Consider the following 26,825-nt stretch of genomic DNA (forward strand, 5'->3'; position numbering starts at 1 on the left):
GACCTAAGATTAAAGTTATGATTGATCTTCTTGCACTTTCACTTTCCTGCCTAACTCTTGCTCCAGATAATTATAACCAAATTAACTTCCTCTGGCTTAAGGTGAAGTTGTAACATCTGTAACACGCTTGGCACAGAATTTCACAGAGTATATTAGTGAATATCTTCAGTAAATAATATATTCAGCTCAATAACTACCCGTCGTGGTTATTTCTCTAGTAGAAAATAGTGAATTGTCCTAAAAGCACAAGCCTAGCCCGCCCTGCTAACTTATATAACACTTGCTAAGCATCTTGCTCTTAAAAGCTTTCAAGAAATATGCATTGAGAGATTGAACGAAAGAGCAGATGGGCCACTGAATGCTTATTTTCCTCTTCCAGGTCCAGTTGGGCTTTGCAGTAGTTGACTGACCTCAGTTCTACATAGTTGCCACTAGGGGGCAGGAACAATTAAGACAACAATACTCTGGCCCCACAAGCACCAGACTTTCTGGGTAGACAAGGGAGGATGGCTGAAGGAGAAAAATGTTAGAATGATTGAAAAAATAAAAAAAAGTTTTTCTTTATCTCTTGGGGACCAAATGGAAGGAAATGTGAAGCTAGTGGGGTTGAAGTTAGACTTAAAGAAGAACTTCCAGAGCGCAAAGTTTGCTAACTAGAGATTTTATACAGGTGACTTTTAAAAAACCCCTTAGCTACATCTTCTGAAGCAGAATAGATGAGAACGTGGGTTCCTCCAGTCTGAGGCCTATGTGACCCCACTAGGTCCCCTTAAAGTAAGCCTTCTGTGTCTGCCTTAATTGACTCCATTCTTGCAGATGCAATTGTAAAATAACTTTATTGGTTGGGTTAGTCACCACTCATGCTTTTCCTGTGATAAGGATCCTGTATAGAGGCATGATGGTGTTCACATGCAGATACTTTCTGAAGAGCCCTGGGGCAAGGGGCAGCCTTGCCCCTCACATCAGAACTCCTTTGTTGAAATGAGCTGGTTTGGCTTTTGTGGATTTCAGGATCTGGAGCCAAGAACATAGTCCAAGGATCCCCTCTTCCCTTTTCAGGGAAACTGCTTCAAAGCATACACTGTATCAGGGACACAATGGCATCTGGGCAGGGAGCAGGTTTGGGTTAGCTCTCCTCAAGTAGTACCTGCCCGTGGCTGCCCAGATGGCTCTATCCCAATGGTACCCCAAAGAGGAGAAGGGTCAGGTCCCCAGGCAACACTACATTCAGAAATGGGAAGAATTAATTGCTCTCCAGCCAAGCTATAAAGCAATAGCTGTCTTCAGTAATGAGGGTGTAGCTCAGAAATGTGAAAGCAGAGGGTTTTGTGCTCAGTACAGGCAAGATTTGGCTGCCTGGCCTGGGCTTCATGGACCCAATGAGCATCTCCAGCCAGAGCTATTACTATTAACTGTGGCCTTAAGACAAAACAATTAATACAGATACAAAAACAATGCATACCACAGCCTCCTCCTTTGGCAAGTCCAGGGCTGGTTGGAGTCTGTCTCTCCCATCAGGATATAGACCTTTCTCCTTGCATAAGAGGAGAGGACAAATTAACTCTCTCATGCATTGAGAACCACATGGCCTCTGCCTTTGAAGATAAAGACCCAAATAGGGAGCTGCTGGCAATGCAGGGAGTGCTGGGTAAGAATAAAGCTACTGGGGCTGCTTCCTCAGTTCAGCCAATTCGAGGTGTGTTTGCCTCCATGATGGATACTGATAATAAACAGAATCTGGCCTTTCCTCTTTTGAAGTGTGATCCACCTCCAAAGAACTGCCTGGCTGCTAAAATATAGCCCCATACATTTAGCTAAGCCTGAGGTTGGTTGTCTCCTTCCACATCAAGCCAGGAATGCGGTCATCATCCCGGTGACTGGTGTAGGGGTGACTCTTGGTGTCCTTCCAACCTCAGACACGAGTGTGAGTTCTCCGCACAGGCACTGGGCAGATGCGCATGTGCCTTCGGGTCTCATGCCTCTGCCTAAAGCAGAGGTGTCTGTGGGGCAAGGTTGAGTGGATGGGGTGGACTTAGGAGGAGGCAGTTGGACGAGAGGTATATTCTGAGAAGCAGCGAGTGGGAGCCCAGAGTAACTGCACAAACAGCATGTGGGAGAGCTGTCAAGCACTGCTCAGAGTCAGTGATTGTTTAAAAAGTACGATCATGTACTATTGCTCAAGCAACTTTTAAGGTTCATGACACCAGATTATTGTGAAGAACGGGTAATGCGATTTCTGGGGTTGGGACTTCAGGGCTTACTCCCTCCGCCACCTCTTCTGTCCTGGAAAAGAGAGTTTTGTGTCCCTCAGAAGCAGAAGGCTGCCTGTCCTCTGATTCCACCTAAACCTGCCTACAGGGAAGAAGACTACAGAGGGAGCCCATGGACTTCTGTCACACGGTCTGTCCCAGGCCTTCCAGCAAAAGCCAAACCAAACCATCAAGCCAAATGCAGAGGGGTGTGGGGGCTCTGGCCCTGCGCCCAGTGCGTGGGCCGCTTAGATCTCGATGAGGCTGGCCAGGCGCAGGCAGAGGGGAGCGTCGGCCGGCATGGCGCTGCGCTTGATCTCGTTCCCGTCCAGGCGCAGCACCTGCAGCTTGGAGAAATTCATGACATCCACCACGGTGCAGAAGCTGCTGATGGAGAACTCTGTGGGAACAAGAGGGGCGGGGGTGGGTAGGAGAAGCCTAGATCAGGGACCTGGGTCTGCATTGAGGCCAAATAGCCTCTGTGAAACTTCTAATGGGAGAGGTGGAACTTGGCTGGGTGGGGCAGCCACTTTCCAGGATCAAAGTCATACTTGCACCAACTAAGGGGCAGAACCAGAGACAGAGTGGGGTCTCTGCCTGTGTAGTTCCACCTCCTATCCATCCCCCTCTGTAGATCTTAGAATGTCCTTCTAGCCAGGCCTTGATCTTTTCTCATCTGTGGGCAGCAGGTGGCAGCAGAAGGCAGTCAAAGACGAACCCTAGCAGCTTTGAAGTACACCCTTGATTGCTTTTGGAGAGGAGGGTGTTTCCAAATTGCTTTGAGAAGGCAGACGAGAAATGGAGGGACTTAAATCTGGAATATTTCCTAACACTTTGCAGATATGGAAAGTGGCTGGAAATTAAAGCTAGAAAATCTGGATGGAGACACAAGTGTCTCAGTGCAGAGCCTTGAGGGGGTTGTTGGTGTACATTCTGAGCACAGCCAAAGGAGTGAGCAAGGCCCTGAGGTTTAAGGAGCTGGAAATTGACAGTAAACAGGGCTGCTGTGGAGCTCAAAAGTCAAATAAACCATTCCCTTGCCTCCTGAATTTAATATGATATAGTTTACCGTCCTTTTTTGTAATCTCAAAAGAAGTCCCCTTTTTGAAAATTTCCCCCTGAAACCACGTAATCCTAATAGATACAATAGTTCTGTTTGGTTTAAACACAAATCCTTCTGCTACCATTCAGCCTGTTCTCTCTCTGGTTATCCTCTTGGACAAATCAACCGCCTCTGTCTCTAGCCTACTGGGTCAGGAACGTGAAGGATAAAAACCCAAAACTCAGCTGAAACTGCAGCAGGGACAGCAAAAGTCACCACTGAGACACTGCTGAAGCCCCCAGAGGCTGCCTTCAATGTGCTGCATGAGAGCATCAGGAAGATGGCTTATGTCAAAGGGGCTTTGGGTGAGACCTGTCAGGTCTTGGTAGGCTGCATCTCGAGGGCTGTAACACTTAGGTAGACCCAGAGCTGGGCTTGCTTTTGCTTCCATCGGAGGCATTCCTCTGCCTGCCACAGTGCTCAGGAGCTGTGTGTCAGCTCAGGAGGGCAGGAGGAATAGGAGGAGGGCTTTCCTGACTCTCTTCCTAAAGGTGACTTGTCAAAGGCATTGCAGAGAGGTTATAGATAAGAAAATGAAGGTTGTAAGGAAGACAGTATGGAGAGCTTAGATAAATGAAGAAATTGTTTTTTAAATTAACACCAGCAATTGTTTTCAGTCTCTATTAAGAACTGACTGAGAGGAGATGGGGTGAGGCTGCAGCCAATTAATTTGTACTACAAATGTAAGATAGAAAACCCAGCCCCAAAGAATAATGAGAATGGGAAATACCCTTCTCTGGAGAGCACTCAGAGGAGGGGGACGGAGACGTGGAATGCTTTTAGATGTTTCCTTTCTGGTCCCAGGGAATAGATCAAGCGGCCTCCAAGTGGACAGGTTCGGGTAGAGACAAAGCCAGGGGCCGGGTTTATGGTGTCTGTGTGGAACAGGTAGAGTGTGTTGGGCTGGGGAGAAGTAAAGCAGCCCAGCTTAAATATCACCCGCAACCCTCTCCAGGGACCGGACTTAGAGGTTCCGCAATCGATTCTCTATACCAGCCTGGGGCCTTTGGACTGTCTGCTGAAGTCCTGTATCCCAACTGTGCAAATATAAATATGGGAGATACTTAGGGGCTGCTCAACACACAGCGTATATAGATTCTATCCACACGCTGAGCACTGTAAGCCCCGCTGTCTGTCTTCCCCAAGCTCACAAATAGGACAGGGGCTTCTGCTTGAAGACTCTGGAGGATACTTTCCGTGCCAGATTAAATTCTGACATAAGTCTTTCCAAATTCCTCCTAGTGTACCCGCCCTGCTGCACTGGATCCCAGAGCTACTGAATAACATTCTGAGTTGTGTTTTCTGCTACTGCCAGGCTGGAAAAACTGAGGGAGATGCTAGTGGAAGAAGGAAGGGGGAGGGAGAGGGCCAGGCCTAATTCCCCTGCACACCCTTTAGCTCCTGTCCTTTTAGCTCCCTTCTCAGAGGGTGGCTTCAATATCTTACCTTCACCACCCACCTCTGCTCTGGGTCCCTGACCAGCTGTGCAGGGAGACCTCCTTCACATTTGCACAGGCAAGGCGCTGAGCTTAAAGAGCTGTCTTTCTTGATGGTGGTCTGAATCGGAGAGATACTCCTTCCATTCTCAGTCAGATAAGCCTGGCTGTCAGGCCTTTGATGTTGAAGGCAGAGGCTATGCTATCTGATCTGGGTGACCTGAAGAGATTGCTTTTCCTTCTCTGTGTCTCAGTTTCCCCATCTTTGCGATGCAAAAAATAAAAAACAAAACTGTACCCGGTAACTTCAAAGTGATAATGAGAAGAAAAGCTTATAATATAGTTACTATGTATTGCTTTTTCAATTATGTGCCAGGCCCTGAACCAAGCATTTTACATGTATTAATCCACTAATTAAGAAAAGTAAGGAGTTGGTGTTATTTTGCCTAAAGAAGACTAAGAGGGAGATAACCAGATAAAGGGGCTTTGGCTTAAATTACACAAGAAGGGATTTGGGGTAGGTATTGAACATTTTTAGGTTTGACTTAAGGGAGAACTTTCTTGCAAGACATTGGGACACCTGACGAAAGTGATTTTATCTTTGGCAAAGCTTTTGGAAGGGGTGAACCACCTTGTATTTGAGTGGCAGATGTGGTTCTGCAAGAAGGCAGAGTGACAAGATGCTGCAGTGGAGTCTTTCCCACCCCAAGTTTCACTGATTGTACAGTTAGGCAATAACTAATGGTTTCTCTCCCGTGACAGCTGCTCTTTGTTGTCATATTTTCAAGGTCAAACTCTGATAAAGCACAGCATACAATATGACGTTTCTGTTGTGACGATCGTCCTGGATTTAGAATGGGCGGCAGGTGAGTAGTGGTGACTTCTGGGTGGGATGATGGACAGCTACAGGTAAATGTCAGACTCTTTGCAGCATGCAGCATCTTAGAGACAAGAGAACCCTGCCTTGGGAATAGGAAGACCCTCCCCCCTCCGCACCAAAGAAAAACTTTAAATACAAAAGAGTTTGCACTGTACATGATGGTGTCTTGCACTTCAAACTTGAGAACCAGACACCTCTTCACCTTGTCTGCCCCACAGTCAACCTCTGGGACCACTGCTCTCACTCAGAGGGCCGTCTAGCTCTTGCCAAATGACTAATCTGTTCCCTGAGCACAGGGAGAGAAAGTATTGATGGGAGAGGTTGTGGGCTCAGTCCCCATCCATGCTTTGATGGTGCGGTTTGCTCTCAGCAGGCTCTACTTCAAAGCCTTTTGCCAATGGTCATTAATGAGTCCTTCTTTCCCCAGGGAGAGGGTTACTTTGCTGCAGAGGAAGAGAGGTTAAATGCTGGCTTAGTACCTTCCAGCTGGGATTAAGACATCAGAGGCCCTGGGGTAATATAAGCACATTCTGAACACAAGATCCTGAGAGGGAGCTGAAAATCAACTAGATAATCCAATCTGAAATGAAGATTTTAGTTCTTGGAGACAGACAGGCCCTTTAGGCCTTTTTTGGGAAGTACTTGGAAAATAAGAAGCCCGTGTCCTTGTTCACCACCCCAGGGTTTTGTGGTGGTCAGGCTCATGTTACTCCAGGGGGACCTCTGCCCTGCCACCAGGGGCTCCTTGTACTCCAGGGAGAACCAACCAGAGCAAGTGCCGCATTCAGCTCTGAGAGGCTACACATTCTTGTCCACCAGCTGTGATGTTTAAAAACAAATAAACCTCCAAGCACAAGATCAGGCTGTCGAGGCACGAGTAGATCAGGTGGAAACAGAGCTCATCCTCTTCTGGGTCAGTGAGAAAACTTTCCTCCTAAGACGGACCACAGAAGTTCAACTTAAATCCCCCTTCTATGAGCTGCCCCCTCTCAAACTGATCTAAACTCATCTCTCGCTGCTTAACACATGACCCCTTCCTCTTAGACACAGGGATTTCCTGGCTGTCCCCTCCAGGTGGCCTGTTAAATGACTGGTCCCTTTGTTTGTAGCAGCTGCACATCTCAGAGTGGCTCAGTCCTGTGTTCCTCCAGCCTGTGCCCACTTACCTCTCAAGACCTAGATTGAAACTTACCTCTTCTGGGAAGTCTTCTTCCATACCAACACACCCCCCACTGACTTTTCCTAGCACTGCTGTGTAGTCTAAGAGCATGCCACTGTGCAGCATTTTGTACAGGGGTATGGCAGGATTTTCAGCTTGCTTCGTTCGTACTCTTTGGTTCCCCTACTTCTATTTCTTCTGTATTGCCCCTAGCACTCAGAATCGGGTTTTTCCTGTGCAACAGACAGCCCTCCCCACTCCCCTTTGCCGAAGTCTCACCGTTGATCCTATTGCCTTGGAGGTAGAGGTTCTCCAGGTTGGTGTTCACTGGGGGGATCTTCTGCAGCTGGTTGTAGGACAGGTCGAGTTCAAGGAGGCTGCTGGAATTGAAGGTGTTAGAGGCCAGGCCATTGTTGGTGAGACTATTGTGGGACAGCCGCACGTACAGCAGCTTGGGCGACCCCCGGAAGTAGCTGTCGGGGACCGAGTAGACGTTGTTGTGCTCTAGGTACAGCTGCTCAAGGGCTGAGGGCAGTCCATCAGGCACCTTCCGAAGATGGTTGTGACTCAGGTCCAGCAAGATCAGTGACCGGAGGCCTTTCATCGAACTGCCCACTTCCTGGATCTCGTTGTGATGGAGGTACAAGGCGGTGAGGTTCTCCAGCCCCTCCAGTGCGTTGTTGGGGACCCTCGAGATCTGGTTGTGGTCGAGGTGGAGCTCCCTCAGGGATCGAGGCAGTGGGCCGGGCATCCGGGTCAGGTTGTTGTGGTCCAGGTACAGCCTCTCCAGGTGCCTCAGCTTGGAGAAGACCTTCTTGCCCACCTTATCACTGGTGATCTGGTTGCCATGGAGAGCAATCCAGAGCAGCCCAGTGGCATTGTCAAAAACGCCCTCCTGGATGGAAGAGATCTGGTTGTTTTGGAAGTAGACATACTTCATGCGGGACGGGACAAAAGGCAGGTACTTGAGGTTACGGTTGTCACAGTACATGGCTGTGGGGAAGTTGGGGGGGCAGTCGCATTCCTGGGGGCAGTCGCGGGGCTCTGGTGGGGGTGGAGAACCATAGGCATAGGCTGGACTTTCCTCTCCCCCGTAGGGGTAAGGCTCATAGGGCTCATAAGGGTAGGGGTCGTAGGGATCGTAGTAGGTGGACTGCTGGTTGCGGAGGTAGTGGAACCACCAGTGGGAGTCTTCCTCATATTGGGCCTGGGAGAGGGAGCAGAGCCCTGCCAGCAGCAGGAGGGAAGCCCACTGCATGTTGTCTCTCTGCAAGGAGGGAGAGAGAACAGAGTAAGCAAGCATGAATGAGACTCTAGGGAGGCAGGGAGGCACAGTAGGTGAGCCTTAGGCTTTGAGCTAGGCAGATCTGACTTCAGCAGCAAACAGCTGTGAGCAGGAGCCTTGCTCTCACTTCCTCTGGGCCTCCGCCCAGTGCTGCCTTTGCACACTTGGTCCAGCTGAACCTTGGCTATTTGAGGGGAGCTAGGTGCATTTTCCTCTGGTCATAGCATCAAAGAAACATAGCCTTTGAGATGAGAAGGAGTTTGAATGGAGGTGCAGCATTTTTTGGAGGGAAGATCCTTAGGAGCCTCCAACAACCTGAAGGTACTGTTGGGGCAGCTAGAAAGCCCACAGCAATTCCCATGAGAGTGGTAGTGGTGGTGGATGCTCTTTAGGCCTGAATTCACATCCAGTTTGGACTCCCCAGGACATAATATTTTCCAAGAGTCCAAGGAAAAAGCCCTTTGGCTCTTTCCACATCTCTGGGAAATATCCAGAAGTGGCTTGAGCTCTCAAAGGGGAAGATCTGAACTACTTGGGAAGGCAGAGGGTTTCTGATTTTGAGTCTGTGGGGAAGGGTTTGGTCCCTCTGCAGCCACCGCAGGGCTTGGGCTTGTGGTGCCAGCATCTGTAACAGTGACAGTCTGCTGGTGAGGAAACTCTCTGGTTGGCAGTTTGTGGCTACACACGAAACTTGGCTGGCACAAGGTCTTCATATAACAGTTGTGGATTCCCTCCAGACTGGGCTCCCTGGCACCCAGGTATGGCGTTTGTCTTCTAGAGTGGGTACTGAGTGCAGGTAGTCTTAGTGCACTTGGCTCTCTTCCGTGGTGTCTAGTAAAGTGTTACTACTGCTCATGCTCCACCATGGACATTATGCAAGAGCCAAATGGGGCCAAGAGAAATGAATGAGGAACATCAAACAATGGAATAGGAATTGAAGACTCTTGAGTATGCTCAAGGGAACATAGCTTTAGAATGGGCTTCTGGAATCCATCTCTCCCATCCCAAGCCACCTGTGATGACCTCTGGATGACCAGGCGCCATATCTAGGCCCCCACATTTCCTAGCAGCCCATTGCCTTTGAGCTTGTATGCTAGTGAGATGAGAGCAGGGTAGGTTTGGAGAGAAGTGTGGGTTTGATGTCATCTGAGAAAGGAGCTGAAGGAGTGGAAGATGAGGGGCCATGAGGTGGTGTATCAGGCTGGACGTCTTACTCTGAGTACCTGTAGCCAAGCACTGCTCACCCCTGTGAGCAATGGGCACCTTCCAGAGGGGTGCGTGTCACCCTTGGGCAGAAAAACCTTAGAACATTTCTTGGTCCGGGAATAGTCACATGTGCCATTCACATTGCTGCTGGCCCTTGCTGGGGTTGGCAACTGTGGACGGGAGAAAGAAGGGAGTCTAAAAGCCAACATCAAATCCAACGAACGGATGAGAAGGACTCTGATGGTGACAGTCAATCTAGTCACCTTCTGGCCACTGTCTCTATCCGAACTCTCTGTCTCCTGAAAGCCATTCCCTCAGGCCTGCTTTATTCCAGCAGCCTCTGGGCTGCAGAGGCGAGGCACCTGGCTCATCCTCAGGAGGCCTCAGACAAAGAACCCACAGTGTTTCTGAGGAGCTGACCCAGCCGCCCACTGCCTGGGCATGCTGGCTGGGCCCCGGCACTGGCCAGGAGAGGACGGACGGAGTGGCCCACTGCCAGGAGCACATTTTTCCGTGCTCAGCTCCAGGCCGCTGCAGGACCAGGGTGGCTGTCTGGAGGCTGGCACAGTGAACCTCTGTCTCCATTTCTCCTTCCAGGCTAGGCATCTTGGCAGACAAGAGCCACCTTCCTCTTCAAGACTCAGCCTTTCTGGGTTGTGCGTCCTGCCCCCTTGGCTCTCCTCTGTAGTCATGACTGCTAAAAGCGTTTGCTGGGGATCTTATTCCTCTCTTCACCCCACTCCCACCTCTTAGCAATGTTGTTCCAGGGTTTATACCCTTAAATCCCCACACCCAGCCCCCAATGCTAGAGACCCTCCTATGTTCAGAGTTTTGTGAGGTAGAGAGTCTCTAGCACTGGCACTCTCTGAGTTGAGGGGAGCTTACGCAGGAGTTACTGCTGTTCTTTCATTTCTCCATTCTAGAGAACCATCTCTCCCTCCTGTCAGAGTCCAGGGGGTCAAACCAGAAGCTATTCCCTAACCTGAATTAGATCCCTATTTCACAGCTCCTTGGACCAGGTCAACTGTCAACACTTCTGTGTATTCTTTCCCTTTCACTCCAGCAACACACACACACACACACACACACACACACACACACACACTACACAAAACTCCTGTCCCCTTTCATAACAGAAGTTAATTGCCACAAACCTTCTGAAGAGAGACTGCAGGGGAAAAAGGGGACTAGGATGGTGGGCTTTTTGAGTAATAGTAGGGCAGAGCTGGCTTCCCTAGATACCTGGCCCTTCACTTTTTCATGCCTGAGAATTGGAGATCCCCCCAAAACCAGAGAGGAACTGTAGGACAAAGGTAGCATGTTGGGACCCCTTCCTTCTTCTCCCCTTTCCCCGCTCCAGCATCCTGGGACACAGCCCAGGTGGGGGAAGGAGGAATGACTCCTCCCTGCCTGGCCCTTTCCCCTCTCCCCAGCCTCTTCCCTTTAGTTCCTTTATGGAACTACCAGGGGCAAAACCTGAAGTAAAACGACTGACTTACCTCGAGTTGAACCTTTCAGAGAGTGACCACGTCCTTCTGTCTGGCCTCTTTGGTTGGAGAGCGTATGAGAGGGAGAGGAGTGAGGGTGTCTACTGAGAATGTGCGTGTATGTGCCAGGCCAGGGCCCGCCCCCAAATTCCTAATCAAATATTGTGAAGAGAGAGGTTGAGGAGCCCGGATCCTGGCTTTTTCAGCTCTGCTGCAGGGGCGGAGCTCACACCCAACCCTGCAAAATCCTGCTGTCCTCCTGACACTATAAAAACCACCTTCTTTCCACGCACTTATCTTCCCTGAAGCATTGGCAGCTCGGGGTCTCTTTCTGCTGAATGCGTTAGTGGCGTCCTAGAAGTTATTTGTACAGCCTCTTACGAAGTGCCTGGATTTCTCATCAAACCCACAAGGGCAGATGCAGTGATGGGGAGGGCCAGGATTTGGGAAGAGTCATCTTAACTCTTTCAGCAACCCACAGGTCCCACCAGAGAGAGCTAGTGCTCACCCTTCTGGGCTGCAGCGCCCTCTGCGGGCAGGTGGTTAGGCTAATGGACAAGGGAGAGAACACAGGGCAGCTGGCTCCAGCTCCCGTTCCATCCCTGACCTGTATAGACCTGTCTGGGCTCTAGGGCTTCTCTCTCCCCCCTGGGATAAAAGGGAAGAAAGGGACTCTCATATTTGTTGATCCCTTCCTGTGCCTCATGCACTTTCACCTAAGTCTCGTGACGATCTTAGGGTTAACGGCACGTGCCTTGCTGAGTTGTAGCAAGGACTCTGTGAGGTAATGTGTGCGCGGCCCCAGGTCCAGCACATAGCTGATGCTCACGGTGTGGTAGAGATGATTGCTGTTGTGCCCACTTTACAGATGTAGAGGCCCTGAGCAAGGGGAGGATGCGGTTGGAGAAGCAGGAAGGAGCTAGACCACGAAGGAAGAGGACGTGAGAAGATCCCACCTACACTTGTAAAAGCACAGGGGAGAGACTGCTGTGTGGCAAAAAGGGGGAAAGCGTGGAAGTGGGAGCTCTAGCCCGCCTTGGCTGAGAGAGAACGGCAGATTGGTGTAGTGCAATGGAAGAGGGAACAATGCGTTTTTAGACAAGACACTGACGAGGCTTGGATATGGACCAGATAGGGCGTTAGGGAAAGTCAAGGATGAGTCCTTGATTTTGAGTTTGAAAACTGGGTGGGTGGTAGCACCATTTTCTGCCCTTAATTAGAAAGATGGGGAGGGACAGAGCCTAAGTTAGAGATGCCTCTTAGGCATTCCAGTTGGAGATACATGCAGGCAGTTACATATACGAGTCTGAACTTGATGTTCAGGGACTAGAAGAATTTGGATTACCTAGAATCTCAGTAGCTCAGATGAACCCATGCATCCTAAATGCTCTTTCCTCAACTAATTGCCTCATGCGAACATCCAAGAAACATCCCTTTAAACCATTTTTTTTTAATTGTGGTAAATTACACATAACATAAAATTTGCTATCTTAACACATTTTAAGTGCACAGTTTAGAAGTGTTGTGTTGCTGTACAACCAGTCTCCAGAACTTTTTCATCTTTCAAAACTGAAACTTTATATTCATTAAACAAAAATGCCGCATTTCACCCTCCCTCAGCCCTTAGCAACCACCAGAGTAGAAAGAACTACTTTCTGTCTCTATGAACTTGAGTGCTCTATATGACTCATATAAATGGAATCATACAGTATTTATCTTTTTGTGACTGGCTTATTTCACTTGGAATAATGTTCTCAAGGTTTATGCATGTTGTAGCATGTGTCAGAATTTCCTTCCTTTTAAAGGCTGAATAATATTATGCTGTGTGTGTATACCACATTTTGTTTATCCATTTATCTATTAGCGGACATTTTAGTTGCTTACACTTCTTCGCTATTGTGAATACTGCTGCTGTGAACATGGTATACAAGTAGCTCTTTGAGATCCTGCTTTTAATTATTTTGGTGATACGTTCAGAAGTGGAATTGTTAGATCATATGGTAATCTATTTTTAACTTTTTTGAGGAACTTCCATATTGTTTTTCATATTGGATACACCATTTTACGTTTCCACCAACAATGCACAAGGGTTTGAATTTGAAACACTCCTTATTTTTTAAAAATACCAATTGAGAAAGCCTCAGATTTGAATTTGGAGAATTTAGAATTTGAATTTTAAAGAATGGCACTTTTGGTTGCTCCAATAGGGTTGAGCTGTTGACATAATATGAAAGGTCCTTGTTAGGGACCCAATCTCCTCAGGGATTTCAAAGAGTTTTTTAAAAGATTAAATATAATGAATAGGCTTTTGCTGGCTACCTGCTAGAAACTAGATGATTTACTTATGTTATCTCATTAGTAATCACAGTAGATATTTTGTGTTGGAAATAGCGGATCATAGATATAAAGTGAATGAATAGTGGTAGAACAATGATTTGAATCTTGGCCTGCATGATTCCAAAGACCACACACTTTCTCACAACACAAGGCCAGAGGACTGGTGGAGTGGAGGGTGTAATGACCACCCTGCTGTCAGGGATAAACTCAATTAATATGGAGCCCAACTAACCACAGTGGCCCAGTCTGCTTGAATTTGGGTACACAGGATTCTAAATATGAGAGGGGGCTGGGGTGGGTTTCTCTTCCTGATCCCACACATATTTCATTTCAGTTTGAAACATAGGAGCATCTACTCTGTGCCTGGCATGCTCTTAAGTGTTGGGGACACAAAGAAGGTTTTTTTATAGAATACCTGCTGAAAATAAAGCAGATGTATAAGCAGCAAACTCTGATCTCATGAGTGAGGCAGAGTGGCCTTAATGTGAAGATGGTTATAAATAATGCACAGATAACTTTCGTATCATTTTGAGACCAGAAATCAGCCACCTTTCAATGGAAAACACACTAGTTGTGGCAATTGGGCCTAAGAGACCCTCCTTAGCTGGGTTTAGATAGCCTGGACAAATCTAACCATTAGGCACAGATGTTAATTTTTTCTTTAAATTTCAGCAGACTGAATAATACTTTATTTACTAACAATGAAAGTCAGTAGAGTCTGGGGACCAAACATTGATTGGGATTCTTTCCAACTAAGATCTGCCAAAAAACACAGTATCCCCACATGGGATTTGCACTAAGTCTTTAGTCACCTATTCTGTTTCAAGGTAGGCTTGGGAGAAAGAAAGGAGGGAGGGGATGATTGGGATCAGGTCAGGAGGAAGAGTTTCAGAATTCACTGTTCAAAAATTCTTTTGTCAACAGATTCTAACCTCCATTTTGACTACTGCCTCCCTGTTTGCCTGGTTCCTGGATCTAGGTCCCCAGAGCTTGGTTTCAATATGGGAAACCGAGCAGGGGACCCTGATGTCGCTCAGACAAAGGAATCCGCATGTGAAGGAAATTCATTTGGGACACTGATGCTTTCTGGAGGTGTCAAGCCAGCATTACCCAGTTACCAGACTGCAAGCAAACTAAAGAGAGAGGCTCTGTTATTCATTTCTGTAGCCCCTATCCCAAGCTGGGCATGTAGTGCTTGGTGCTCAGTAGGTAATCAGTAAAGGGTTATAAAGGGAACTGTGTTCTTAGCTCCCTACTGAGTCCACCTGTCTTCAGAACCCAATGTTTGGTGAAACAACCACCACCAATCAGGCCAGGAAAACCATTAGGACTTCAAGCCAGTTAGACTTTCCAGGGGTTCATGTCATTGCTATTTCCTCCCCACCCAGAAAAGTACAGGTTAAACCACAACCACTAGGCAAAGCTGATTGCCTATGATGTTTGGACCCACCCTGTCTGGAAGGGATGAAGTGCCTTCTGCTTCAAATTCCTACCAGCAAAGAGAGTTGGCCGCCAAACCCTTCCTCTTCAACCTTCACAGGACCCAAAAGCCACTGTTTTTATAATACAGTCTCTGATCCCAAACAACCAAGGGATGAGGGGTAAGACTGAAATCCACCCAAACAGAATTATTGAGTTGGTTATAAAGAGGTCAATAGAAAGATGATCATGGTGATACAATCAAGGCCCTGCTGCTCGCCCATCCTGAAAAGTCTTGACGCCAGAGGGATTGTTTACTGGTCTGAGGTTTTGATAGAAAATCCTGGCTATATTGGCACCCAACAGTGGTGTCCCAGAGTCTCCAAGAGAGATGTTTTCCCTTATTCCCTTGGCACTGAGTGGTCATTAGAAGTCCTCACCATGGATGGTCTCCTCTTTCCAGGGGATGAGACAAAGATGTTTGAGTTAGGGGGTGGGGAAGGCTTGTTTTCTTTCAAATGCAATAGGAGAAAGACCTCAAGTTCCCAGTTCTGGGAAATGCATGAATATTAGAATTTCATTCTAATAAGCTCTTTAAAAATGAGACAGAGAACAACCTTTCTTATTTAATGGATAGCATCTCTTATTTTTACTGTATACTTACTGCATGTTTGGTATTATTAACATGATGATGACATACATGATGGATTCCAGAAGATCACCTTCTGGAAAGTATGAGTATATTTGAGTCAGGAAAGGAGGTTGGTTCAGGGAGTGATACCTAAATGAGGAAGGAAGTGGAGGAGACAACCTGAAATTTGAAGCCTGGAGGGTTTGATCATTCAGTATGTGACATCCATCTTTGTTCCATAAGGCTGTGTTTGGGGCTGTTGGAGAGAACAGGTGTAGGATAGACCAGTTCCCAGGATGCTGGTACCTGCCACGGATGTTACCTGGCTATAGGTGAGACCAGGTCTGAATGTCAGCTCTAAAATACCACCTATTGGGACTTCCCTGGAGGTACAGTGGTTGAGAATCTGCCTGCCAGTGCAGGGGACACGGGTTCAATCCCTGGTCTGGGAAGATCACACATGCCATGGAGCAATTAAGATCATGCGCCACAACTACTGAGCCTGTGTGCTGCAACTACTGAAGCCTATGAGCCTAGAGCCTGTGCTCTGCAACAAGAAGAACCACCACACTGAGAAGGCAGCGCACCACAATGAAAACTAGCCCCCGCTCACCACAGCTGGAGAAAGCCCATGTGCAGCAACAAAGACCCAATGCAGCCAAAAAATAAAAATTAAAAAAATAATAATAAAATAAAGTAAAATGCCACCTACCATTTCTGAATTCTCACCACAACCCTATGAGATAGGTATTTTCATATCTTATTTTTACAGACGAGGAAACCAAAGTTCAGAAAGGCTAATTAATTTGTTCAAGATTGTATAGCAATTAAAAGTGGCAAAGCTGGGATTCTAAACTTAAGTCTGTCCACCTCTAGAGTCTGAGTTCCTAACCAGTATGCTGTATAGAATCTCCAGAGTAAAGGAAGAAGCATGGATTGGGAACACAGATATATGTTCAAATTCCAGCTCTACTGCTTATTAAAGTAGTCCCAGTGACTTTGGGCTAATTGCTTAAAGATCAGTGAGGCTCAGAGTTCTCATTTGTAAAATGGGGGCAATAACCCTAACCTCATGAGATGTTGGGAGGACTAAATGACATACAGGACCTAGGCTGCCACATGTGGGCCTTCACCCTCTGGTTATTTTAGTAGATTGCCAGCTCCCTAAGGAAGGAGGCAGTGTCATTGTGCCTCCATTAGCACAATGCTTGGCCAAGTGCCTGGCATATATTAGGCCTTTTCTAGACATTAGGAATAAAAGAAAGTTGAAGAAGCTGGATTTTACTAAAGGGTAGTAAACATACTTTGGTACTTAAACCAATCAGAGAGAAGCTAGCCAAGGGTAGAGGTGGGACTTTCAGGGCTAAAACTATGGAACTGCCCCAAGGAAGGGCAAGAAAGATGACTATAAAGTCAGTGCAGAACCCTCCACCCATACAAATATCTTTGGGGGATATATAGGGAAATATTGTACTTACCTGGGGGGTCATGGAAAGCTCAGGATTCAAGAGCCATGTACAGAGCAGCCCAGAAGAGGAGATGCCTCAGCTCCTTCCCAGACAAGAGTGTAAGAATCAGGTTTGGATTGGGGAGAAAATACCATCTAACTGGTAGCACCACCCTGAATATCTTCTATCTCCTATCTTCTATCTCCTCTATCTCCTACCTGGAGATGGACAAGGCTGAGTCCTCAAAGCAAGAGCTAGGAACAAGTCCCATAAGCCCATTCAAAGGTCTGTGGACTTGGATCTAGTTCTATTAGATCTGCAAAGACCAGGAATAATGACCCCTAGTACCGTGTGAAACATCTAGAACCCTAGTTCATTCTATAGTCCCTGCAATAGAGCAATAATGTAACAATTAAATAAAAAATAAATAAGAAAAATCCCTTAAAAACAAAAAGAGGAAGGGCAATATCCTGTCATTGTCTTGGAAAGGGCAGGGATTTTGAGTCAGACAGAATGGCTTTGAATCCCAGCATCTAGAGCATGACCTTTAATTTTCTTGGTCTTCAGGTTCCTTATCTGTAGCATGAGGATGTTAACACCTAGCTCTTTGGGTGGCTTTAAAACAATTTTAAGTATCTAGCACAGCACCCAGCACGTGGGAGACACTTAGAAAATGTCATTTCCTTTCCTCACCTGGCATGTTTGTCCAGGAACTGTTTAAAAAAGAGGACCTTATATCCTAATCTATGGGAAGGTCAGAGGGGAGATAATTTTAGTAGGATTATAGCTGGTGACAGCCTGGAAAGAAAACAGACTAAATACCTGACACTTGTAAGAAAAAAACAGAACTGGGGGTTAGCAGGCCCAAAGGGTCTAAGATTCTGACAATAGAACCCTCCATTTAAGAGGAGTGGTTCTTAGCCCTGGCTGCACATGGGAGCCACTGGGGTGGCTTTGGAACACACCTAGGCCCAGGCCCCGCTCCAGATGAATGAAACAGAATTTCTGCAGTTAGAACCTGACATCTTTTTGTGGATTGATTGATAATTTTAGTGTGTAACCAAGTTTGAGAGTGCTATCTGGAGACAAGGGCATGATCATGATGTCTTCTAAGGTAGAGGTCATCATAACATCTAGCTTCAAAAAGAAGGGCTTTTCAAATTTTCTTTATGAAGTACCCAGAAAAGGAGAGAATGAATGTGTACCCTCCAGTGATCTAAGAACATAATCCAAAGCAGCTCATTCAAACTGAAATCTCACATTTGATGTTAAAAAATCATCTGAGGCTTCCCTGGTGGTGCAGTGGTTAAGAATCCACCTGCCAATGCAGGGGACACAGATTCCATCCCTGGGCCAGGAAGATCCCACATGCCGCGGAGCAACTGAGCCTGTGTGCCACAACTACTGAGCCTGTGCTCTAGAGCCTGCGAGCCACAACTCTTGAGCCCACATGCCACAACAGCTGAAGTCCACATGCCTAGAGCCTGTGCTCCACAACAAGAGAAGCCACTACAATGAGAAGCCTGCGCACTGCAAAGAAGAGTAGCCCCCGCTCGCTGCAACTAGAGAAAGCCCGTGTGCAGCAACAAAGACCCAGAACAGCCAATGAATAAATAAATATTTTTAAAAATCACCTGAATTTTGAATTTTGTTCCATAAAACATTCATGTTTATTTCAGTAGAAATTACCATCCCCCTAAATCTCCTTTAGTAAAAATGGTTCTCCAGACATGCCATGCTTCTCCAGGGCATCGTGAATCCCAGGAATCCCAAATTGAAAAGCACACTTTTAGGTCATTCACCTTAGCTGGTGAGCTCCTCGGCCACTGCAGGGACAGCTAGTGGGGGCGGGGGGAGGTTGCCCCTGTGCATCTCGGGGATGCATGCTGGCTGTGAGGTCACCCAAAGCACGAATTGACAGGCCCAGCTCCCTATGTCTCTTGCTGTAGCCTGAGGAGGGGCCACTGTTGCTTCTTCCACAACCTTCTTGCTACAGAAACTGCCAAATGGCTCCTAGCCAGGCAGTTTGGTAAAGCTTTGTAAAGAAATAAATTCCTTTCCCAATCCTCATGAGGCTGTATTTCTAAGGGAATTTACAAGAATAGAAATTGTTTTCATCTTCAATCAAGATACAGAAAGATTCCCTCCCTCCCCCTTCCTCTCTCTTCTTAGATCCCCAACTGCTTTAAGAGACACATACTCGTGGGAGAATGTGCTCTCTCCTCTACCTCCCTGCCAGCAGCCAGCCTCACAAAAAGTTCTTGAACTTCACTCCCCCGAGGTACTTCTGTCTGGCCTGATACATTCCTTTGGACCTGCCCCTGTCTCCAAATCCATTGACCCCCTCCTCTTCCAGCCCCCCATTTCAGAAATTTCAACAAAACAACATCTTCCAGGAGCAAACATGTTCTGCTTTGAGGGGATAACTGGGATGTGGGCTGTAGGATTAGAAGGAGCTGTCTTCTTTCCACAGAACTAGAAGAAGGAAGCAGAGGGAATTAGTATTTTTTAAGGCTGTCTTCATACATCATTTCATTTAAACTTCGTAAAACCCTGGAACACAGCTACAATTCTCTCCATTTAACACATAAGATAAACTGAGGCTCAAAGAGGTGAACTAAGATTTAAACACAAGCATATGGTATATGTAGTACGTATGAATGAATGGATGGAGTAAACTAGAAGCCAAAACTAGGATTCTTTTGACTGCACCAGCTGCCTGATGGTTCCCAGAAGTCCCTGTGGTCAGTGATGCCCCTCAGGGAAACACACTAAGGAGGTTATCCTTGGCTTCTCACAGGCAGCGCTGACTCCTTACTGTCCATGTTTCTCTTGCTGGTGAGGCTTCCCCCCACCAGTGGCGGCCCAGGGCAGCAGCAGAGGCACTCAGCATTTGCCCTGGGACCTGTATCAAAACCCAGACTGTCTAAATGAGTCTTCCGTGCCCACCTGGGAATGCTAGCTGGAAAGAAGTTTTCTCAGAAAGCCCCAGCTCCAGAAGATCTGCTCCTGGGTTCTCTCCAGGACTGTGGGAAGCCAGCTGACCTGCTGCAGAACATACACCTTCCACATCTCTCTTTCTTCCAGAACCAGGCTTCAGTGAGAACCAAACCCGAAGGGGACAGAAGTCAAGGTGTTCTTTGATTCTTTGTTTTTTCTTTTTTTTTCTGTGTCCTGGCCTAGTTTTCTTTGACACTGGTCCTGGTTTGTACTGACATTGCTGAAGGGACAGCATCTCCAACTCTGCACCCATGCCTAGGGCATCGTGGGTATTCAGTCTAAGTCTGGTAAAGTGCAGTGAGTTGACTGCTGCCAGATGTACCATCTTGCCTCAACAGGAGGGAAGAGAGCCCGGACAGGACAAGGAAGGGAGGAGGGGATGGAGACGTTGGGGAGGAGAGCAGGAGGAGGCCCTGAGTTAGAAAGGCCTTGGTCTTTAGTTGGCTACTGTGGGTTTGCTGGAAGAGAGAAGCCAGTGTCACCAATTAGTGGGATTTGATGTCAACAGGTGCCGTTATTTGGAAGGGAATGAAGAATCAAAAGGTTAGTAGCTGAGAGATGGTCTTGCCTAGTCATGCTGTTGTTCGTAGAGACCTATGTCTGCAGCCCAGGACTGGGAGCCCTGTGGAGGCTCTGAGCTATATCAGGATATCATCAGGAGGCATTTTAAGTGAGTGGAAAAAGCAACTGGGGTTCAGGCACAAAGTTGGGGCTTTAATTAGCATCCTCTCCTCTGCTGCGTGAAACCCTCTCCTAATGTAACATAGCAGGAGGGATGGGAAGAGAGCACCAGCTGGTTGTAGGTAAAGTCAGATTTTGTTGTTGTTTCTTTTTTCTTTTTCTTTTCTTTTTGACTGGATGCCTCTCCAACTACAGAGGACCACCTTCTGACAAACCTCCTCCCTTCTGCATTATTCATCCTCTTGCTTCTCATGCATATGAATGTCTGTGTGTATACACGAGCCGAGCACTGGGGAGGGCAATAGGTGCACACAGTTTGCGTCGTCGTGCTGGTTCCCTACCTCATGTAGACTGTTGTCTGTGCCCTGGGCTGCCAGCAGCTTCCCCAAAAGCCCAGTACCTCCCAGGCCTGGGGGAAAAGCAAGGAAACAGCAAGAAGCCATTACCTAAGACCTCTGGCTTCCAAAAGTTGAGTGCCCTTGGCCACCAGGTAGAGGGAACGTTGAGTGCTGCTGGCAGGGCCTCTGGCAGCTCATGTAGTAACTGCAGCTCCAACCTGTCAACCAAGGCAAAGAAGCCCAGCGGCATGAACTCACTTCCGCTTTAAGCTCTGGGATTCAGAGAGGTCACCTGGCCCCACTCACCTGGGGTCATTAGGGATGTGGCCTCAGGAGCAGCAAGGCAGCTCCTCTAGAGGTTGGCTAGACCCCTGCATCCTCTGAGGGTTAGAGCAGGGGATGGATGGAGGCTTGGCAGTCTAAGGAAGCAGTCTTCCTGGTGAGCTCACAGCACCCAAGACTGTTCTCTCCCCACCTCATGCACGTTGTCCTGTCCACCTAGCCCTACTGGGATCTTCATGCAAAGTAATAAACCCAGGCCTAACGGCCCTAACAGCAGAAGAAGCCTGGATACCAACCCGGAGTGCCGAGAGCAGCACTCCTTCCCCATGGTGCACATCCAGACCTGCAGATTCAGCGTCCCTTCTGGCCCCTGCCTCTGCAGGGACCCTCCCCAAGGAAAGCAGTATCCTGTAAGTGCTTGGAGATCAGTGGGGAGGTGCCAGGGGAGTGTCGTGTGTTATTCATTAGCTAAAAGCAAATCGAGCCTGCGCGTCGCATTTGGCTGCCCGCAGCCTCCCACCTGCTATGGTCTCTGGAGCCTGTCCTGCCTTTCTGTGAGCCTTGATGGGCACTGCTATGCGTAAAGAGGCTCAGTGAGAACAGGAACTTATTGGATTTGCTGATAATCCCCTAACACCCGAGATGGGTAAAGTAGGACATAGTTGCTCCCTGCAGAGGGGTGGGTGCTCCACATGGGAACTGTGTTCACAGAGCGCCGCCGCCTGTGGGCACATCCGTGTGTGCATGATAACATATGCCCACACAGTCTGGCAACAACACTGACCTGGGAGGCTGAATTGAACCATATGTAGTAGAGCATGTTTGCAATATGCTTTAGAGGAGTTAAGGCAAGCTGCCCTCATCTTTTCTCATTTTAGAGGCATAAGCAAACCAGTGGTCATATACACCAAAGACTTCACACATTGCAGAATTCCATATATATATGTACATACTTTATTGAGACAAAAATACAATTAACCATTTACATGTACAATACAGTGTCATTTAGTGCGTTCACAATGTTATGCGGCTACCACCACTCTGCTTTCAAAAGATTTTTGTCACGCTTGAAGATGAAGAGTGCCCCTCACCCAGTAAGCAATCGCTCCCCATTCTTCCCTCCCCCTCAGTCCCTGGCAACCACTAATTTGGTTTTTATCTCTATGGATTTGCCTCTTCGGGATTTTTCATGTAAAAGAAATCATGCAATGTGTGATTCTTTGGCCTTTTTCGCTTAACGTAATATCTTTATGTTTCATCCAAAGTGCAGCAGGTGTCAGGACTCCATTCCTTTTTATGGCTGAGTACGTATATGCCACAATTTGTTTATCCATCCATCCATTGATAAACAGTTGGGTTGTTACAGTCTTTTGGCTGTTGGGAAGAGGGTTGCTATGAATATTTGTGAATAAGTATTTGTTTGAGTATCTGTTTTCAATTCTTTGCGGAATATACCTAGTAGTGGAATAGCTGGGTCATATGGTTAAACATAATTCTATGTTTAACTTTTTGAGGAAATATATTTTTTATTTGGTTCTCACAGCACCCCTGTGAGGTAGACAGGGCAGATATTAGAGAAAATGTATATTAAGCATCTAGGTCATTCATTACCCAGCACATAATAAGTGCTCAATAAATTTTAAAATATTATTATTATCAGATGCAGAAACTGAGGCTCAGAGAGTTCAAGTGATTACTCAAGCTCCCTATAAATAATAGAATCTGAACTAAATCCAGGGCTTCCAATTTTAGACCATAGAGTCATTCTTCTCTGAACAGATTTCAGGAACTCAGGCCATGGCTTTCCCCAGAAAAACAAACAAACAACCAAACAACAACAAAAACCAATAATGGGAATTTCCCCTTGGGCTCAGGGACCTGCCCTTCCCTGGCTCAAGGAGAAGAGACAGGAGAACTGATCAGGGAGAGACCTCCCACTCTGCTCTCCCAACCCTCTGAGCTGTTCTGCCTTCTCCCAGGGCCTGAGCTCTGCAGCAGCAGCCTGGCAAGGTGGAGAGTGGCGCTGAGTGTAACTGACAGTTGGCTGGGCTGTCACTTCCCCTGAACTCCTGTTGTCCCTCCAGAGCCCCTGGTTTTCCTGCCTTTGGCCCATCTGCAGAAATAATTACAGTGAACCTCCCCGTGGGGCAGCCCAGGGGGTGCGTGACCCAGAGGCTCGCCCTGTGCAGAGGATCCATCTGCTTGTCTCTTCTCTTCTGGGAGCCCACCTGAGCATTTCACATCTGCATCAGTGTTAACTCACCAGCACCCCAGAGGGACTCGACCAGTGCGCTCACTTCAGAGGGCTGGATCTGCAGCCCAGAAGAGATAAGTAACTTTCCAGAAGTCAGGCAAGGGAAGGACAGCACAAATTCCTAGCTGGAGCTTTCTGGTCAGTCCCCATTCTCTTACTCTCTCCGTATCGTGCCCTGCCCCATGATACCAAGAGCAGGAACACAGAATTCTGCAGAAGTGTCAACAAACTTAGGCAGGAAAGATCCAAGAATCCATGTGGTTCACCCCTGCCTCCAGGTAAGATTAGGCTGAAATCCTGTGGATCTAGCTGACACCTGCAAGTACAGCAGGGGCATCTCTGATGGGATGGGGAGGTAGAAGTGGCAGCCAGGGGGTCCTGGGGGACTTTGTGATTTTTGTTTTATTTCTTTAACTCATCCATGATTGCAGCCCTTGGGCCTATCCTACTGCTGTCCCCCCACCCCTCTTCTTATTAAAAGTCTGTGGTTTGATTGCTTCAAAAAAGTGGCAGCCACTCCCAGATTTTATGGTTCTGAAATGTCAAGACCAGTTGGGAGTTTTGTTTTTATTTTTGTTTTTCTCCCAAAGAGTAGGCTGGGGAAGAACCCTAGAGCATCCTAGCTTCAGGGAAACCCTGAGCCTTAGGGGAATAAGTTGAGAGGGCTCATACAGGTTTCTCTCTTTTCCTGTGGTCTCTGTTGATTCTTAATTATGCAAAGGTCAGAATGGAACAGAGAGCACTGGTCTGGCAAAGGGCAGTGACTACCTTGGGCAGAAGGAAGGAGGACTGATTGGCATAGGGGGCCTGGGACCTGGCAATGTTCTATTCCTTGACCTAGTTAGTGGTTATGTGGGTGCTGCTGACCTTTAGCTATACATTTGTGTTTTGTGCATCTTTATGTATGTGTGGTGCTGTTTTTCACAACAAAAGGCTTAAAGAAAAAGAATCCTGGCTTAAAAGTCAGAATATCTGGGTTCTTCCTTGGCCCTTCCACTTATTTGTCATGAGATCATAGTATAATCAATTTAATCTCTCGGATCCTCAGTTTCCACATCTATAAAATGGGGTCAACAAACCTTAAAGCTCTCAGGGTGGCTGTGAGGGTTGAGCAAAAACTTGATGCCCTGTAAACTGTAAAGCCTGATTCACATGTAAAATATTAGTTTATTTTATGGAAAGTCAGATAAGGGTGGAGATCCGCAGGAGAGCAGAAGCTGCTGATGAGAACTGGGCCAGCCAAGGAAAGGTCAGCAGCCATGCTTCAGGTTTGTGGGGAGGATGGAGGTGTTAGTTTCCCAAGGCTGCCAGAACAAATTACCACAATCTGGATGGCTTAAAACAACAGAAATTTATTCTTCCACAGTTCTAGAGGCTAGAAGTCTGAAATCAAGGTATTGGCAGGCCACACTCCCTCTGAAGGCTCCAAGAAAGAGTCTTTCCTTGCCTCGTCCTACCTTCTCATGGTTCCCAGTAGTTCTTGGCATTCCTTGGCTCACAGCTGCATCCCTCCCACCTCTGCCCTCATCTTTACACCATCTTTTTCTCTGTGTGTCTCTGTATTCAAATCTCAGTCTCCTTTATCTTATAAAGATATGAGTCATTGGATTTAGGGCCCATTCCATTCCAACATGACTTCATCTTAACTTGATCACATCTGCAAAGACCCTATTTCCAAATAAGGTCATGTTCTCAGGTACCAGGGATTGGGACTTCAACATATCCTTTTGGGGGATACAATTCAATTCATTGCAATGGAATTCTGGGTGGGGAGATAGAGAAACTGGACTCAGGCCCCAATTCTACCACTTTGTGGACTTGGGTATTGGCTTCTTCAGCCTAAAGGAGAAAGTGAGTAGGAAATTAGAATTTGTTAAATGCCTGTAACGTGGTATAAGGGCATTGTGAGGTTGATAATGTCATCCTTATTTGGCAGATACAAAGACTGAGGCTGGGAAAGGGCGTGGAAGTTACCCGATCCCACTGCTAGTAAGAAGGGTCTTCTGGGATACGAGTGGGGAGGAAGTGCATGGTGACCCCTTCTGGGGCTCTAATTCAACAAGTCAAAGCTTTACGGTCTTATAAAAACACCAGAGTGTTTGTTCCTGGCCCCCTAGTGAGGCAAAGGATAGGAAGTTAAAAAATAAACTGTATTTGAACTCAGAACCTAGGGCTTACACTGCCCTGTGGAAATGATTATGAGTGTAGACCCCTGAGAGATGATGCATGGCTGTGTAATTCCCTCTGCTCAGTGCCCAGCTTGGCTCAGAGCCCTGCATTCGTCATGTGATGTGGGCCATGGAGGACAGGATGGATTCAAATCTCTGCTCTGTCTGCAACTATAAAGGTCCGCAGCGTCCACCCCAAAGTGCCCTGACCCCTGCCTGGGCTATGGCGTAGGTGCCCATCTTGGGATGCTGGATTGTCTGTGGGTGGCTGTGGGATTGTCTGTGGGCGGCTGGCTTGTCCGTGTGTCCGCCTGAGACAGAGAGACCCCCAGAGACCATCTGTTAAGCATTCAGCACAGCCCGCCATTTGGGCACTTTTCAAATGTAAGCACAGTGCTAGCGATACAGACAAGGGTTGGTTTTCCCACTTGAAGGAATTGGCCCAATTTTCCGGCAGACATTCTCTCTTCCTAACCCACTGGCCAGCTCCTTCCCAGGGGTCCAGCTCCCAGCAGGCGAGGATTGATCTTCTTTTGCTCTGACCCTTTTCTGGGGCCACAGATGCAGCTGCCAACACTTCTGGTCACAGCTCCAGGTGCAGAGGAAAGGGAAAAAGTGATGGTGTTTGCTCATTTAACAACTTTGAATAGAGCCTTTCAGAAGGGCCTTTGGCTGGCTGGTGGTCTAACAGCCAGCAGAAACTAGTGCCAGGTATAGCAATAGCTTGGAGAAGTTGTCTCTTCCAGCCTCTCCCTTGAAATATGCTGGTCCCCTAGAGAAGACTAAAGATATTCCAGTGTTTTCTCCCTACCTCTTGGGCTGCACTGGAGGTGCCCAAAGGAACAGCATCTGGATTGAGAATTATGGAAGGCCACTTGGATCAATGGCTCGCAAACTTGAATCTATCTCAGAATCACCTAGGGCAGTGGTTCTTAGATTTTTGTGTGTACCAGAATCACCTGAAGGGCTGTTAAAACACAGATTGCTGGGCCCCATCTCCAGAGTCTGTGGTACAGGGGGAAAATTTGCTTGTATCAGAAGTTCTCAGGTGTTCATGATGCCCCTGGCCTGTGGACTACCCTTTAAGAATACTGGTACAGGACTAGAATCTTGGGCCCCAATCCAGGAGATTCTTAGTGAAAATAAGGTAGGGCCTAGGTATCTGTATTTTTAACAAACTTGTGGTGATTCCGAAGCAAAAGGTTTAGGAAACCAACACCTATATTGTAAGTGAGGGCCTAAGACTCCCAAAAACACTCAGGGAATACTGATGAAGTGAACTTTGAGTCCACTTAGGGCAAGGACAGTGTCATACACATAGACATCTCTGTATGTACTTGGCAGCAAGCAGCATGAAAGAGGTGTGAAATAAGAGTTTATCACTGAGTGAAAGCTAGGACTTCCCCTGAGGTAAATGGAGGTCATGCACTTTGCTTTTTTAATTAGGGAGACTTTAGATAAAG

The 26,825-nt window shown here is 47.4% G+C and overlaps 1 protein-coding gene across 1 annotated transcript; it reads right to left on the bottom strand.

The window, feature by feature from the left end:
• Window positions 1-817: 817 nt before the first annotated feature.
• On the bottom strand, window positions 818-11,184 carry FMOD (fibromodulin). Its single transcript, XM_057728744.1, has 3 exons — window positions 10,817-11,184; window positions 7,106-8,093; window positions 818-2,649 (listed from the first exon to the last, which is right to left on the bottom strand). Exons 2-3 carry the CDS (start codon window positions 8,082-8,084, stop codon window positions 2,498-2,500), a joined length of 1,131 nt encoding a protein of 376 aa, XP_057584727.1. The 5' UTR covers window positions 8,085-8,093; window positions 10,817-11,184; the 3' UTR covers window positions 818-2,497.
• Between the last annotated feature and the right edge of the window lie 15,641 nt (window positions 11,185-26,825).

Source organism: Hippopotamus amphibius, chromosome 3 (genome assembly GCF_030028045.1).
Source record: "Hippopotamus amphibius kiboko isolate mHipAmp2 chromosome 3, mHipAmp2.hap2, whole genome shotgun sequence".
NCBI classification, from domain to species: domain Eukaryota; kingdom Metazoa; phylum Chordata; class Mammalia; order Artiodactyla; family Hippopotamidae; genus Hippopotamus; species Hippopotamus amphibius.